The sequence below is a fragment of the Kogia breviceps genome, chromosome 13 (genome assembly GCF_026419965.1).
Source record: "Kogia breviceps isolate mKogBre1 chromosome 13, mKogBre1 haplotype 1, whole genome shotgun sequence".
Classification (NCBI taxonomy): Eukaryota; Metazoa; Chordata; class Mammalia; order Artiodactyla; family Physeteridae; genus Kogia; species Kogia breviceps.
Window position 1 is genome coordinate 16,569,596 of NC_081322.1, and position 17,038 is coordinate 16,586,633.

General features: G+C 36.1%; 1 protein-coding gene across 1 annotated transcript in view; it reads left to right on the forward strand.

Moving 5' to 3' along the window:
- The window catches only part of EYS (eyes shut homolog), a 1,724,957-nt gene that overhangs the window by 814,341 nt on the left and 893,578 nt on the right, over positions 1–17,038 (forward strand). Inside the window, exon 21 of the mRNA XM_059083021.1 lies at positions 6,323–6,447. Coding sequence (XP_058939004.1) covers positions 6,323–6,447 — 125 coding nt within the window. The remainder of the gene's footprint in view (positions 1–6,322; positions 6,448–17,038) is intronic.

A 17,038-nucleotide genomic window follows, 5' to 3' on the forward strand; every position in this document is an offset into this window, starting at 1 on the left:
ATTCTCCCTGTTGTTGAGTTTTTCTTTCTGTCATATTCTGAATTTCAGGTGTTGAAAGCCAAATGTGGGAGGCCTTGAGCACATATTTGTTTAGATAATACTAATTATAGTAACAATAACAATATTAGTGCATGGGCACCCTGCTATTTTACATGTACTCACTTATTCAGTTTTCATAAAGACCTTGTGAAGAAGGTATTTTTTTCTTCTCATTTTTCCCATGAGGAAATGTAGTCCCAGAGTCTTTGGGTAATCCCCTGTATAATATTAGTGGCAAAACTGAAATTCACAATCAGGAAGTCTGGCCTGGTGCTGTACCCTCATTTCTTATGTTCTCCAAAAAGGGCCTGCACTGAATAGCAACTTCCCATAAAGTTTCAATTATGCAGGATGAGTAAGTTCCAGAACCCTGCTCTACAACAATGTACCTATAGTTAATAGCACTGCATCGTATACTTAAATTTCTTTTAAAAGGATACATATCATGTTAAATGTTCTTATGAAAATTTTTTTAAAAAATCAAATGGACAACCATCCAAAAAAACAAAAGACCTTGACAAAAAGACACTGTCCATCAGTGTGTGGCAGCTTAATCGCTTAATCTGGATGTTAGCAATTCTAACCACTGTGAGATTTCTCAGGAAGGGGGTCCCTCCAGATCTCTCTGATTAGCTCCAATAAAGCTTCCATAAGCAAAAACTGAGAACTTAACACTTTACTGAGTAGTTAATAGCAATTTGCCTACTCCGAAATGGCACAGAAAAACACAACTGCTGACTTATTTGGTTTATATAGGTCCACTCATCTCTCTCATCCATGGAGGAAACCAGCTTTAAATCATGTTGGTAATTCTTTCTTATGCTCTGGTCTAAATCAGGTCATTAGTCTTACCTTACATACTTCTGGATGGAAACCTACCTTCCCTAGGTATTTACTTCTATCCTTAAATTAGTTAAGTATCATAAATTATAGCCATTTTTTACTCTTATCAGTTGTGGAAGTCTTCCTTAAATTCACATCATGTGGCCAATTTTCAGAATTTTCTTGTCTTCATGTAACAGCTCTTTCTCCATGGTTGTCATCTTGGGTGCCTCCTCCAGCTGCACCTCAAGGTTTGTGACTTTTGTCTTTTTTCTCCCTTCCTTCTTCATTGTAGTCAAACAACTGCTTGACTCCTGTGACTTTCTGAACAGAACAAAATTTGAAAAATTAAATGTCGGTTTCCTCACCACATGAATCTGCAAAACATAACTGAAATTTAAACTGGTTATAAGTAGGTTAGAAGACTCTGTTCTTTAGTTTTGTTCCAGGAAACCCCATCTGAGAAGTTGTGTTCAGCACATCTTGGAAAAGTACAGTCCGATTGTGATTCTGGTCCATGAAGGGCCATAATTAGCATGGGGCCCTCTTCCTCTCCCTCTCCCTAGGCAGATACCCTTCCCTCCAGGCTAAGAAGGGGCAGTGTCTGACGAGTGGAGCACAGGTTGGATCTCAGACCTCACCCACCCTCTCTGCATGAGGTCTTTGTCCAGGTGCAAGACAGTATTGATCACAGAGCTCATCGTCTGCATAGGCAGTAAATCCAATGACCAGTGAGCTCATTTCCACTGAAGTATCAATACAAATATTCAGATTATTTTACAAAATAAAATGCACTTATGTTTTGGCCTAAGTACTCCCATTTATAGTGTTACATAAAAATGTTTACCACTCAGTAAGTTTACCATTATGAGCAAGCTGACAGTTGGAAAAATCTCTGTATTGCAAATGTGAATGCTCCTCCCGGACTTGTTCTCAATCCGTGGGGCAGTCGCTGTGCCCAGACACTTTTTATACTCAGGAGGGGTGTGGTCGTGTTTGTATAGGTAATGATATAAACTGCAGACACATATTTTGCCCTTAAAATAACATTATTCATTTTGAAGCAGAAAAGCTGCATTGTCCTTGGGACAAGAAAACTGAGAAACAAATACATATACTATCTGCCACCCATGTTCACAATTATTAAGTCAGGGAGAGGCTTTTGTATTTAGAACAAGAGATATAGAATGATTTTTCCTTTTAATTAAGATCCATGAAAAGTGAAATAATCTTTAATCTGAGAGTATATACTGTTATATTTTCATGAAGATATAGATGTAAAACTCAATTTTATATATTCTAAAATTAGACTAAGAAAAGGAGACAAACTTAATTTATGTTATCCAATTACTACATAATATATTAACTAGTAAGGCAGAATTATTTTCAGTTTAGGTTTAGTTTTATTTTCCCCAGATTAGATGAAAATCACTTGGTGCTGAGCGGGAAAATGAAATGAAAGTAAAATATATAAATCTTTGAAATAGTGACTTTTATTTTCATTAATAAACTCAAACTATTATAACTGCTATTTTATAGCAGAAAATGGTAGTGTTAAAACTGGTCAGTGTCTCTAGTTGTGTATATTGATATATTTAAAGATTTGTTTTGTGCATTATCTTAAAAATCAGTCTAATTTGTTATTTTTATTATAATTTGACATCTAAAATCATCTTTGTTTTACATGTGCATTATTTGACAACATTCATTCTATAAGCATTTATTTTTATCATATGCTAGATAATTAGAGTAGTACTATGAGTTTAACACCATAATGATTTGATCACTTTTTCTGAATTGCTAATGAAAACTTTTGGTTTATTGATTTTCATCACCAAACAGTATTTTTTTAGCATCTGGTTACTTTATTACAAATGGACAGCAAATCTATATGGGATGCAAAGGATGTTTTCTTCATCTCTGTGAGCTTTTCTTTTTTCAATCTTACCTACTGGATTTTAATTTGCCTGTTTTATAGTTCCTTAATCTGTTTCCATTTTCTGGTCCACACCAGTACAAGGACATTTATCTTATTTATTTTTGATAGTGTTGAGTGAAAAAAAAGCACAGCCTAAGAATTGAGTATCATGTTTTATTCGGTGGACTTGCTGAGGACTTAAGCCCAGGAGGCAGCCTCTCAGATCTCTCTGAGGGACGGCTCCCAAGAGGAAAGGAAGGAGCCAGGATATACAAGAGTTTTTGCAACAAAAACCAGGTATTCAGAACATCAAAAGATTACTATTAATTAAAGAAAAACACAGACATCTTAGGTTAATGGATTTAGCACTTTTCTATGTATGGGAAGACACCAGAGTCTGGGCTTATTGAAATCATTTTTTTGACATGCACCTTAACTATCTAGTTTTCTAGAGAGTAATCCTGTATCCTGTTTTCTCCATTCTGAATTCCCTCAAGGTGCACAGTTGGTGGTGGCCACAGTGGCTGCTGGCTTAATGGCTGTAACACACTTTGTTTACTGATATGGCAGATGACATTCTTTGCCCACAATATGTATGATTGACACTCAACACCCATTCCTGTTTATTGTGGTTTCTGTACTACAGAGGCAAGGACATTAAAAACTACAATATCTAAACTCCCTTGAAATTGAAATTGTAAAAGTAAATTGAGTTCCACCAATATAAACATACCTGAAATCTGTAGGATATGATGGAGGTAATTTCTGGGTGTCTCAGCAATTTCATCTGGTGGAGAAGGTCATGGACATGTGGGATTTTATACAGCAGATTTCACTATCGAATCACTGACTGTGTATTAAAAAGCAGGTTTCAGGAAGGGCAGAAAGACTGCGATTTGGTGTTGAGTCACCAGCTTCAGGGAGAGGTAGCTGGGGAGGTAGTGGTGGCAGCTCTTTGGTACCCAGCTTCCCTCAACTAGTGCAAATTTTATGCTTCTCACGTTCCTGCTTACGAATGAGGTGGCATCTCCAAGAGAGTCAGATCTGTGGTTCTAGAAGTGACCCATACAGCCCTTCCTTCTAATAAATTTGGAGCATCTTATTCTGTTATTAAGGCCCCTTTTGCTTAGAAACCTAGAGTGATTTCTGTTTCCTGAGCTGTACCCCTACTAACTTTTATTCTATCCTATTTTCTTGATTTTGACCAAGACATCCTTACTGTTCCCCTCAGCTTAACTAAAGTTTAGACAGGTTTCTTCATGACTCCAGGGCACACTCTCTCTTTCTTTATAGCATTCACTTTAGAAAACTCCTAATTGTAATTTCTTCTCCATCCCATTGAGGTTGGAACTTTCTTGCGGGCTTTGCCAATTTTACAACCCAGGAATGTCTTTCTCAAGGACCTGAGAGTCAGCACTTTGATGGAACCATAGAAGGAGGCAGTGCCCCTCTCTCCCCTCCAGGGAGGGGGGTGTCTAATGTCAATGAGTGACCATTAGCCACACAGATGGCCTGAGTACACTGACCAACACCCCCAGACCAATATTCACCAGCATTTTTCCACTCGCTCATCCCAGCACTTGAAAACACTTCCACCTACATTTGGTTCAGTGCAGTTGTGTTCCATCACTCTCCCTTAATTCAATAGTCTTTTTCTTTCATTGTAATACTCTTGAATAAAATTTCCCTTGTCTTTTTACTGGTCTGGTGAACTCTTTTTCTTTCCCTGTTCCTATCTTACGGTTTAGATGTGTAATATCCTTCACAGTACTAGAAGGAAGAAGAAAACTACATTATTATCCTTAATTGTTTAAAACATATTGTGGACTGTTTCATTCAATCAAAAGAATATACAAGCAATGTATAATGTATATTTATTCTACAAGATAATATAATAAACCGTGTGTACCTCTCATTTGCTTCAAGAAATAGCATTAACAATGAGTTTAGCCTCCTCGATATCCCTCTCTGAGCACATTAGTATCTCCCACCCTGCAGAAACAATTCTGAATTTTATATTCAACATCTCTTTAGTGTTCCGTAGCATTTTATTTTATGTGTAGGTATCTCTAAATGATGTTATTAAGTTTGTGTGTATTTGACTTTTATAGGGACAGTTATCAGAATGTAAGTGTTTTTACAGAATTTGCTGTTATGCAAAACAATATGTTTGTAAGATTCAACCATGTGAATGACTGGTTGTGGTGGCTTTTTATAAGCCCTCCAAAAATGTTTTTCCTAAATCACCTCCTATAGCCTGATGAACACAGATGCCCACGGGATCTGTTCACTACATGACAGAACATTACGAAGTCGAGAGTCATGGACCGGTCTTTTGGCAGCTACTTCTAACTTTGGTCTGAGTCCCCCAAATCTCTTAAACTTGCATTATTATTTTCCTTCTTATAATGTGGCATTGCACATAAATCATTTCTAAACACCCCAGAATACTTATTTAATTGTTCTCATACAATTTATCAGGGATAATGGTGAGAATATATTGCTAAGTAGGAACAAGAATAAGACTGAATTTCCCACTAGCCAGAGTTCAGATTAAATGCTGTGGGATAATACATAGACAGGTTTAAAAAGTTGCTTTAAAGTTCACATAGGTCATCAAGGAGCAGCGACAGCTGCTTCTGTAGACCTTTCATCCCTATGTGGAATAATATACTCAGGTTAACATGTTCTTAAACATACTGATTTATTATAAATAGTTGCCCCATAAGAAAGAATCAATGGTTTCACACTGCTTCTAATATGCACCTAGTAAACCACAGCTCAGATATTGTGTGTGTAGCTTAGCAATGTTGGTGCTAGTTTAATGTTAAAATTCTGGAAAATGTCAAACAGAAGACAAACACACAGTGTTTTAGTGTGGAAAATTAGATCTCATGTTTAAGGAGAATTCTTACAGCCAATAGTCAGCTGAACAGAGACATAATATTTGTATTCCTTAGAACTACAGCTTAAGAAATACTAACTGTAAAACACTATGAGTATTACAAGAAAACATTTCATATTGATACATTTGTAGTAATTGCTTTCCTTTGAATTTAAGATTCATTTTAAATGGTATTATGGGGTGTGTTTATTCTGTTGTCTTCTACGTATCTATTCCAAAGTAAATATTTAAAGAAATTTAGATGTTAAATGTAGAATGGCACCAAAGGTACAATCTGAAGCTTTATTTTACATATACTTGCTTCCATTTCTACACACTGTATGATTTTAGGGCAAATTATTTGTCTTCTCTTAATTTAATTTTTCTAGCTAGTAAATAGAGATAATAATAATAGCTACTTGATAGAATGATTATAAAGATAATTGAAACAATTTATATTAAATACCTAGCACAATTATAAAATAGAGGAGTGTATATAAACTATATACATGTATATATTCTAGTCTCTATACTATTATTATTATTAAGAATTGAATTGAGACTATGTATATATGTGTGTATATATATATAAGCTATTCTCCTTACAACTATTATTATTATTAACAGTTGAATCTCTGCTTTGTTATTGTATTTAACAGGAAGATCAAGATGTCCCTGTGAGAAAGAACTTTATGATTGCCTTTCCAACTTACATGTTCATGGAATGTGCAGAGGAGATGAACCCAGCAATGGCTTGCCATGTTTATGCACACCTGGACTTGTGGTAAAACTTACTGATGGGTTTTGTTGTGATATTTTTTTTCATCATCTTTGAATGAGAGGAAATACTGGAATGTTGCATGGTGACAAATGGAGTTTGGAGACGTTCCTCTCAGTACCTGTCTCCTTCTCTGTCTGCACTTACTGTACTTTTCTCATCATTCCTCTTCCCTTCTTCTATCCATCACATGCACCCTCAGCCCTTCCTCTCAGGAGAATAGCATTCTGAGAAACTGATCTACACGAAGGTGCAAGTGACCAAATGCATTAAAACATTAAAGGGCAAGGAATTCTTATATTTGAGCAAAACATTTTTCTTTTTAATGCCAGAGAGGAATTACTTAATATCATCAGGGTATTGGCAGAACCTCCATTTTGCTCAAGGACATAGCACTACTTCCAGGGCTGAGCTCAGAGTATTGTGCATCTGGGGAGGATGAATCTCTTTCTTTGGCAAATTTGAACAGGTGACTCCATTAGCAGTAGAATAGACTTACCTGGTAGAAATATCTCTATTAAAAGACAGCTTTTGACCACAATCCTTTATTAAAGCTGGCCACAGCATATGAATATATCGATAGTAAGGGAACAGCAATTGGCAAGACTGTGTCGCCGGGAATTCTAAATGTATATTTATAAAATGTATATATATGTATAACTAAATCACTTTGCCATACACCTGAAACTACCACAACATAGTAAATCAAGTATACTCCAATATAAAATTTTAAAATAGGGCTTCCCTGGTGGTGCAGTGGTTAAGAATCTGCCTGCCAAGGCCGGGGACAATGGTTCGAGCCTTGGTCCAGGAAGATCTCACATGCCACGGAGCAACTAAGCCCATGCACCACAACTACTGAGCTTGTGCTCTAGAGTCTGCAAGCCATAACTACTGAGCCCATGTGCAACAACTACTGAAGCCCCCATGCCTAGAGCCCATGCTCTGCAACAAGAGAAGGCACCACAATGAGTAGCCCACACACTGCAATGAAGAGTAGTCCCCGCTCACCGCAACTAGAGAAAGCCTGCAGGCAGCAACGAAGAGCCACTGCAGCCAAAAGATAAAAAATTAAATTAAATTAAATTTAAAAATAAAAAATTATATATATTTTTAAATTTCATTAATAGATGGACCAGTCTTAACCAAGATTAAGGCTAAATAATTAGAGAGGGTATCCAGTCAGGTACAGTATTAAGGAATTACACTTCAAGGAAATGCAAGGCCTGGCCAGTGCTGAAAAAGGATGCCCAGGTATGAATGGGGCAGGGGACTCCTCAGAGCTGGAGGATCAGAAGGAGGAGTGTCCAGAAGTGGTTAAGAAATTGAACAGAGAAATGTTTGTTACCTATCCTCAGAACACAAGAATTTGAGAAAGCCTGGATATAAGTCCAATCTGAAAGGGACATGGGTAAACTAAAACAGAACCATTGTTTTCCTTTCTCTGAGAATCCTCCAGCCCAGGCTTTGCCCTGGGGAAAGTATTTTCCCTTAGTGATAGCAGGAGGATAATCTTTGAGGAAGAATTTCAGGCACTCTGACAACTGAGTGTGGGAGGTATTTGGTGACAAGAAATTATTTTCATATCATCTCAGATTACATCAATAAGAGCTTCCTCAAGGAGTCAGTAGAAAGAGAAGACTGAACTATATCCTTTATTTAAGTAAATTCTTCTGCTAATGCAGCTGGTATATAAAAATCTAAATAATTAGAAAAGAAATGATCATTTTATAGATTTTTTTGTTAAACAAGAAGAATTTACTACCAAATATCTTTAAAATTCCTTTGAGGTATATGTTGACAATGTAAAAAATATCCTGAAAAACATATAGTTTTATAAAACCAGAAGTCTACTAATTGGAGGAAACTGTTACAGATATAATAAACCTATATTTTACTATGGCATTTAACAAATAAATTTGAAATCAATATTCTTACAGCCACTGTCTCAAGTATTGAAAGCTAAAATAAAACTTTAAAACTTACGATCATAAGATATACTGTGTGGGTAAAGCCTATAAAGATATAAGGAAGGGGGCTTCCCTGGTGGCGCAGTGGTTGAGAGTCCGCCTGCAGATGCAGGGGACACGGGTTTGTGTCCCAGTCCAGAAAGATCTCACATGCCACGGAGCAGCTAGGCCCGTGAACCATGGCCACTGAGCCTGTGCGTCCGGAGCCTGTGCTCCAAAACGGGAGAGGCCACAACAGTGAGAGGCCCACATACCGCAAAAAAAAAAAAAAAAAAAAAAAAAAAAAAAGATATAAGGGGATTCTACGTTTGTTAATGCATTTGATATGTTTTTAAATGACCAGATAAAGATAGAGGAAACAATTTAGTGAAAAATAATTTACAATTAATGTTGTACCTATCAATGTTATAGCAGTATATAGACATTTTAAATTAACTATGACTTAAAGATATACCCTTGAAAATAGGATGTAAATTATTAGTTGGAATTTCAAAAGAAAAATGTTTTGCACAAATATAAGAAAATCAGTTATATGATTTGCAAATATTGTCTCTCATTTAGTAGGCTGCCTTTTTTACATTGGTAGTTTCCTTCACTGTGCATGAGCTTTTTAGTTTGATGTAGTCTCGTTTGTGTATTTTTGCTTTTGTTTTCCTGGCTTGAGAAGACAGATCCAAAAAAATATTACTAAGACCTATGTCAAAGAGTGTACTGCCTATGTTTTCTAACTAAGAGTTTTATAGTTTCAGATTTTATGCTTAAGTCTTAAATCTATTTTGAGTTTATTTCTGTATAGGGTGGAGAAATTGGTCCAGTTTGATCTTTTGGTGTAGCTGTTCAGTTTTCCCATCACCACTTACTGAAAAGGCTGTTTTTTCTCCATTGTATATTCTTGCTTCCCTTGTCATAGATTAATTAACCATTAGTGTGTGGGTTTATTTCTGGGCTCTCTCTTCTGTTCCATTGAGCTATGTGTCTGTTTCTGTGCCAGTACCATACTGTTTTGATTACTGTAACTTTGTTGTACAGTTTAAAATCACAGAGCTTGATATTTCCAGCTTCATTCTTCTTTCTCAATATGGCTTTAGCTATTTGGGGTCTTTTGTGTTTCCACATAAATTTTTAGAATTATTTGTTCTAGTTCTGTGAAAAATGCCATTGGTATTTTGACAGGGATTGTATTGAATCTGTAGATTGCCTTGGGTAGTATGAACATTTTAGCAATATTAATTCTTCCAATTAATGAACATTGTTAAACTTTATGTGTATTTGTGCCTTCTTCAGTTTCTTTCATCAGTGTCATAGTTATAGGAGTACAAGACTTTTATCTTATTGGATAGATTTATACAGAGGTAACTTATTCTTTTTTATTCAATTTTAATGGGATTGTTTTCATCATTTCTCTTTCTGGTAGTTTGTTATCAATGTATAGAAGTAAAAGAGATTTCTGTATATAAATTTTGTATCCTGCAATTTACTGAATTTATTTACTAGTTCTAATAGTCTTTTGATCGTGTCTTTAGGATTTGGTATATATGTATCATGTCATCTGCAAACAGTGACAATTTACTTCTTCCTCTCCAATCTACACTTATTTCCTTTTCTTGTCTGATTGCTGTACCTAGGGTTTCCAACACTGTTGAATAAAAATGGTGAGAGTGGGCATCCTTGTGCTCCTGATCTTAGAGGCAATGCTTTCAGCTTTTCAACATTAAGTATGATGTTGGCTGGGTATTTCTTATATGTGGACTTTATTATGTTGAGGATTGTTCCCTCTATACACAGTTTGTTTAGGATTTTTGTCATAAATGGATGTTGAATTTCACTGAAATCTTTTTCAGTATCTATTCTGATCATTGTATAATTTTCATTCTTCAATTAGTTAATGTGATATATCTTGATTGATTTGTGGATATTAAGCCATTCTTGCATCCCTTGGGATAAATCAACTTGATTGTAGTGTAGGATCATTTAAATGTATTGTTAAATTAATTTTGCTAATATTTTCTTGAAGACTTTTGCATCTGTATTCTTTAGTGATATTGGCCTATAATTTTCTTTCTTTCTTTTTTTCTTTGTCTGGTTTTGGTATCAGCATGACACTGGCCTCACAGAATTAGTTTGGAAGACTTCTTTCCTCTTCAGTTTGTTTGCATAGTTTGAGAAAGATAGGCATTAACTCTTCTCTGAATGTTTGGTAGACTTGTTTGTTGTGAGTGTTTTGTTCTGTTTTGTTTTGTTTTGTTTTGTTTAAATTACTGACTCAATTTCATTACTAGGAATCAGTCTGTTTGTACTTTCTATTTCTTCCTAATTCAGTCTTGGGGGATTCTACTCTTTTAGGCATTTGCCTTTTTCTTCTAGGTTGCCCATTTTATAGGCATATAATTGTAACAACCTCTCGTGTGGTGTTGGTTGTAACTTCTCTCTAATTTCACTTATTTAAGCCCTCTATTTATATTGATAACCTTTTAAGGTTATCAATTTCATTTATTTTTTCAAACAAGCAGCTCTTAGTTTCAATGATCTTTTCTGCTCTTTTTTTAGATTCATTTATTTCTGCTCTGATCTTAATCATTTCTTTCCTTCTACTAACTTTGGGTTTCTTTGTTTTTCTTCTTTTAGTCCTTTAAGTGTAAGATTATGTTGTTTTCTTGATTTTTCTTGTTTCCTGATGTGGGCTTGTAATGCTATGAACTCCCCTCTTAGAAGTGCTTTTACTCTGTCCCATAGATTTTGGATCCTGTGTTTTTGTTTTCATTTGTCTACAGGTATTTTTTTATTTCCTCTTTGATTTCTTCAGTGATCCATTGGTTGTTTAGTAACATGTTGTTTAGACTCCATGTGTTTTTACAGTTTTTTTTTTTTTTTTTTTTTTTTTTTTTTTTGCGGTATGCGGGCCTCTCACTGTTGTGGCCTCTCCCGTTGCGGAGCACAGGCTCCGGACGCGCAGGCCTAGCGGCCATGGCTCACGGGCTTAGTTGCTCTGCGGCATGTGGGATCTTCCCGGACCAGGGCACGAACCCGTGTCTCCTGCATCGGCAGGCGGATTCTCAACCACTGCGCCACCAGGGAAGCCCTTTACAGTTTTTTTGTTTTTTTGTTTGTTTGTTTCTTATAGGTAATTCAAGTCTCATGGTATTGTGTTCAGAAAAGATGCTTGGTATGATTTTAATCTTTTTAAGTTTTCTGAGACTTGTTTTATGGCTTAGCATGTGATCTATCCTAGAAAATATCCCATGTGCACTTGAATATGTATATTCTGCTGCTTTTGGATGAACTGTTCTATAGATAGCTATTAAGTCTATTTGATCTGATGTATCATTTGAGACCAATGTTTTCCTACTGATTTTCTGGCTGGTTGATATGTCAATTTATGTAAATGGGGTGTTAAAGTCCCCTACTATTATTGTGTAACTGTTAATTTATTTCTTTATATTTATTAATATTTGCTTTATGTATTTAGGTGCTCCTGTTTTGAGTACACATAGATTTACAATTGTTATATCTTCTATTTTATTATTATGTAATGTCATTCTTTGTCTCATCTTACAGTCTTTGTTTTAAAGTCTATTTTGTCTGATATAAATGTTGTTTCCCCAGTTTTCTTTTGATTTCCATTTATGGGGAATACCTTTTCCCATCCCCTCACTTTCAGTCTGTGTTGTCTTTAGATCAGAAGTGAGTCTCTTGCAGGCTGCCTATATATGGGTCTTGGTATTGTATCCAATCAGCCATTCTGTATTTGGAGCATTTAATTCACTTATATTTAAAATAATTATTTAAAAGTATGTACTTATTGCCATTTTGTTCTTTTTCTTTTTTTTTTTTTTTTTTTTTTTTTTCCCCTTTCTTCCTTTGCTCTCTTCCCTTATGATTTGATGACTATCTTTAGTGTCATGTTTGGGTTACTTTCTCTTATTTACTTATATATCTATTATAGATTTTTGGATTGTGGTTACCATGATTTTTATATATAACAACCTAAATAATAATTTTTAGTTGATGATCCCTTATTTTCCAACATGTTTTAACACCCTGCATCTTTACTCCCTCCCCCCACATTTAATGTTTTTAATATCATACTTTACTTCCCTCTTGTTTTGTGTATTCTTAACTACTTATTGAGGATATAGATTGTTTTACTTCTTCTGCCTTTTGACCTTCCTAGTAGCTTTATAAGTGTTGCTCTACTATTGTTATTGTATATTTGCATTTACCTGTGAGATTTTTCATTTTGTAATTTTCATATTTACAGTCATTGCTTTTTCTTTTTCACTTAGAGAAGTCCATTTCACATTTCTTGTTGAGCCAGTTTAGTGGTGCTCAACTCTTTTAGGTTTTGCTTGTCTGTAAAACTCTTTATCTCTCCTTCAAATCTGAATGATATCTTTGTTGGGTAGAGTTGGTTGGAAGTTGTACCCTTAATCATTTTAACAATATAATTTCTCTTCCTTATGGCCTACAAAGTTTCTGCTGAGAAATCAACTTACAGTCTCATGGGAGTTTGTTTGTATGAAACTCATTGCCTTTCTCTTGCTACTTTTAAGATTCTTTCATTACTTTTCATTTTTTACATCTTAGTTAGAACATGTCTTGGTATGAACCTCTTTGGAGTTATCTTGTTTGGGACTCTCTGTGCTTCTTGGACATGAATGTCTACTTCCTTTTCCAGGTGATGGAAGTTTTCAGCTACTATTTGTTCAAGTAAGTTCTCTGCCCCTATTTCTCTCTTTTTTTTTTTTTTCCTGGGACTTCTATAATGTAATTGTTAATATACCTGGTGGTGTCCCATAGGTCTCTTAAACTATCCTTATTTCTTTAAATTATTTTTTTTCTTTTTTTCTGTTCATTTTGGGTGATTTTCACTACTCTGTTTTTCAATGACTGATCTGTTTTTCTCATCTACTGTTGATTCCTTCTAGTGTAGGTTTTATTTTATTTTCCAGCTGTGTTTGGTTCTTCTTTATATTTTCTACTCTTCGTTGAACTTCTCACTGTGTTCATCCTTTCTTCTCCAAAGTTCATTGAGTATCTTGATTATCATAACCTTGAACCCTTTACTGGGCAGATTGTTTATTCTACTTCATTTAGTTCTTTTTATGAGGTTTTGTGTTATTTATTTGTTTGGAACATATTTTTCTCTCTCTCTCTCCTTATTTTACCTAATTCTTTGAGTTGATTTCCATGTGTTAGGTATTTTGGTTATGTTTACCAATCTTGGAGAAATGATCTTATGTAGGAGTCCTCCTATGAGGCCCAGCAGCATGCTTCCCTCTGGTTGCTAGAGTCATATGCTCTAAGGCTGCCCACTATGTGGGCTGTGTATCCCCTTCTATTGTGGTGGGCCAAGAACTTGGGCTTGTTGATAGATGGGACTAGATTCCAGCCCAGTTGGCTGCCTCATTTCATGTTTGCAGGGCCACTGGAGGACAGGACCAGGTCCCTACACAGCTGGCTGTGTGGATTCAGGCCTGCAGGTCTGGTTCTAGCCCTTTGTTGGGTGGGGCTGTGACCTCATCCAGCTGGCTATATGAACTGGGGGGTGGGGGATCTTGGTATGTGGCTGGTGCTGGTCACTCATTGGTGGGGCCATGTCCCTGCATGGCTGGCTGTGTGGACCAAAGGGTCAGAGGGACACAGGGCTGGTGCTGGTCCACTGGTGGGGAGGTAAGCCCTTGACACTGACAGCATAGTGGGAGGATTCCAAAATATTGCCTGCTAGAGCTTGTGTTCACATGATAGAATGACTCTGAAAAATGGCTTCTAACAGCATCTCCATCTCCTGTGGGTGTCCCAGTTTGCCCCCAGCCTCTCTGGGAGATTCTGCAAGATCAGCAAGTGGGTCTGACTCAGACTTCTCAAACTATAGTCTCTATGCTGGGACTCAGAGTGTGTGAGATTTTGTGCATACTCTTGAAGAGCAAAATCTCTGTTCCCACAGCCCTCTGGGTCTCCCATATGCAAGCCCTGCTGGTTTTCAAAGCCAGAGTCTCTAGGGGCTCATACCTCAAGTGCAGGATGTCTGGGCAGGGGAACTCAATATGTGGTTTTACCTCTTGCTTTTTGAGGAGAACCTCTGCAGTTGTGATATTCCTCCTGTGTGTGGGTCACTGACCAGGTGGGTCTGGGTCTTGACCATACTGCATCTCCACCTCTCCTACCTTTCTCCTTTTGGCTCCTTCTTTATGTTTTTAATTGTGGAAAACCTTTTCTGCTAGTCTTCATATCGTTTCCATGGTTAGTTTCTCTGTGTTTGTACTTTTGAGGTGTCTGTGAGAGGAGTTCAAGTTCTTCCTTCTCTGCCATCTTGGCAGAGAACTGTTTCTATTTTAGAAACAGTTATGGCAAATGCATAAAACTATTGAAAAATTGCTTTTTAGATTTCTTTCCTTCTGTCTCCAACTAATTCTGAGAGTAAATGGGATATAAAGAAATAAGACTCGTAATCATGGCAAAAAGTCAAACTTCATTGGTATCTTAAAGAATGTCATTCACAGAATAATATAGAATTTCAAAGAGGCTTCAGAAACAACGTAGTTAGTAGGATTGGTGGATAGGTAAACTGAATCCATTAGGAGTAAGAATTAAGTGCTCATATAGAGCTTAGGTGAACATGGAAGCAGTAGGCATAGGGAAGAATTGACAACTCACAGAAGAGGTAAGTCAGAATAGATGGGAAGAGACTAAATCTTGCATCAGTTATCACACTTTAGTATAATATTTGCTTGTTTCCTTATTTATCTGTCCACCCTGATAGATTTCAAGCTCTTGAAGAGCAGGGATAATTGTAGTATCTTTAAGAGCACAAAATATAATACGTATGTTTTGAATTTCTTTATCATTGTTGAGGGGTTTTTTTGAGTTCTTATCATATTAATCATAATAGTGTTAAGTTCCTAGTGTGAGCGTTGCAAAGTTTCTGCCATATCTGAGTCTGATTTTGGTACTTTCTTTGTCTCTTCAAATTGTGTTGTCTTTTAGCATGCCTCATAGTTTTATAGTTATAACCACACATGGAGTGCTGGATAAAAATAACTGAGATAAACAGGTGTTTAGTATGAGACTTTATTTTTGTCTAACTAGGAGTCAGGCCATGTTTACTATTTGCTCTGGCTATGGGTGCCAGAGGCTAAAATGTCTGCTGATTTCCTTGTTTTGTCTCCTCTGTAATCACTGAGTTTCCTTAGAGACTTCTTCTTAAATAAATCTGAGCTGTGCAGTTCTTTCCATTGTAGTCCCTGTTACTGTAAGGGAGCCCTATTGATGTGGATGAAGTGGGAGAGTAGGGTCTCAGTCCCTTAGGGAGCCTGTGCCTCTCCTCTGGGCTGTGAGCTTTACATGTGCTTCTCAACCTCCCCCTCTCTTAGGTGTGACAAGAAAGCTTCAGAAGGCTGGAGTTGGGAATATTGATTAATCACTCTGGCAAAAGTTTCCTTTGGGGTCTGGCCTTGTTAAGGAGAACAGAATGCACTAGAAGTACTTCTGAACAACTATTCTTCCCCTGCTGTTGGAATCACAAAGGGATTTTTCTCATATATTTACCGTGAGAACCTGGTGGAACTCCTGGAGATAAAACTTAATGAAAGTACAGGGGATTCCCTAAGATCTCCGCCACTGCCGGGAGTTTTTAATTTAACTCTCAAGCTTGTACACAGTAGGCCTCCAGCACTTTGTCAATTACAGTTTGTTTTCCTACCGTGGCACTGGCTCTAGCAATGGTTTCTGCTCTGCTATGATTCTCTGTTTCTGCCTTACTGTCTGTCCAGTTCTGGGGGGAGGAGTTTGCCCTGTGACTTCAGTTGTATCACAAATCGAAGAAAAGTTGTTGTTTTTGTTTTATTCAGCTTTTTATGTTTATGAGAAGGGAGTGATGACTTCTAAGCTTCTTACACACTGGACCAGAAACCAGAAGTCTTGTGATTGTTTTAAGAATAAAAAAAAACTATGAATATATTTAATAAAGAAATCGATGAATTTTCCTTCATTCATGAAATTCAATGTGTCTTTTAAAAAACTGATTTCCTTATTCTAATTATGCTTATCTCACCTTGAATGATTATTCTATTTCCCAGAGTTGCTTGAGCTCTTCATGGAATTGCTTATAAGATACCAAATTAGCTGGCAATCAGATTCTCCACTAACATGTAGAAAATTAAAAATATATATATATAAATTATCTTGTACACAGAAGTATAACAGCTGATATAATAGCACACATAATCTCTTAAAATATATCAAATTATTGGGAATATGCAAGCATTGAATTTCTGATTATAACTTGAAACAGCAAAACTCAATACAAATCATCAAGCCTATTACTGAAATAATTTATAGCAATTCTCTTCACATTAAGTCTATTTATGTTAACTTCAACTTCCCTCTAAAATCATCATTCTTCAAACAGATCTTTGGAAAGATGCTACATTTTTTCTATATTTCTTCTATTTAAGCTATTTTTAAAACTCTCCTAATTACATTGTCCTGTAAAAACGTTAATTCAGCTGCATGTTTATGAGATTAGAGAAAATTAATATCGCTACATTTAATATTAATATTCCTACAATGATTCATTGACAATGAAGAGTAACTTAAGGAGTGAACATCATCTGCTATTTTTTCTTTAT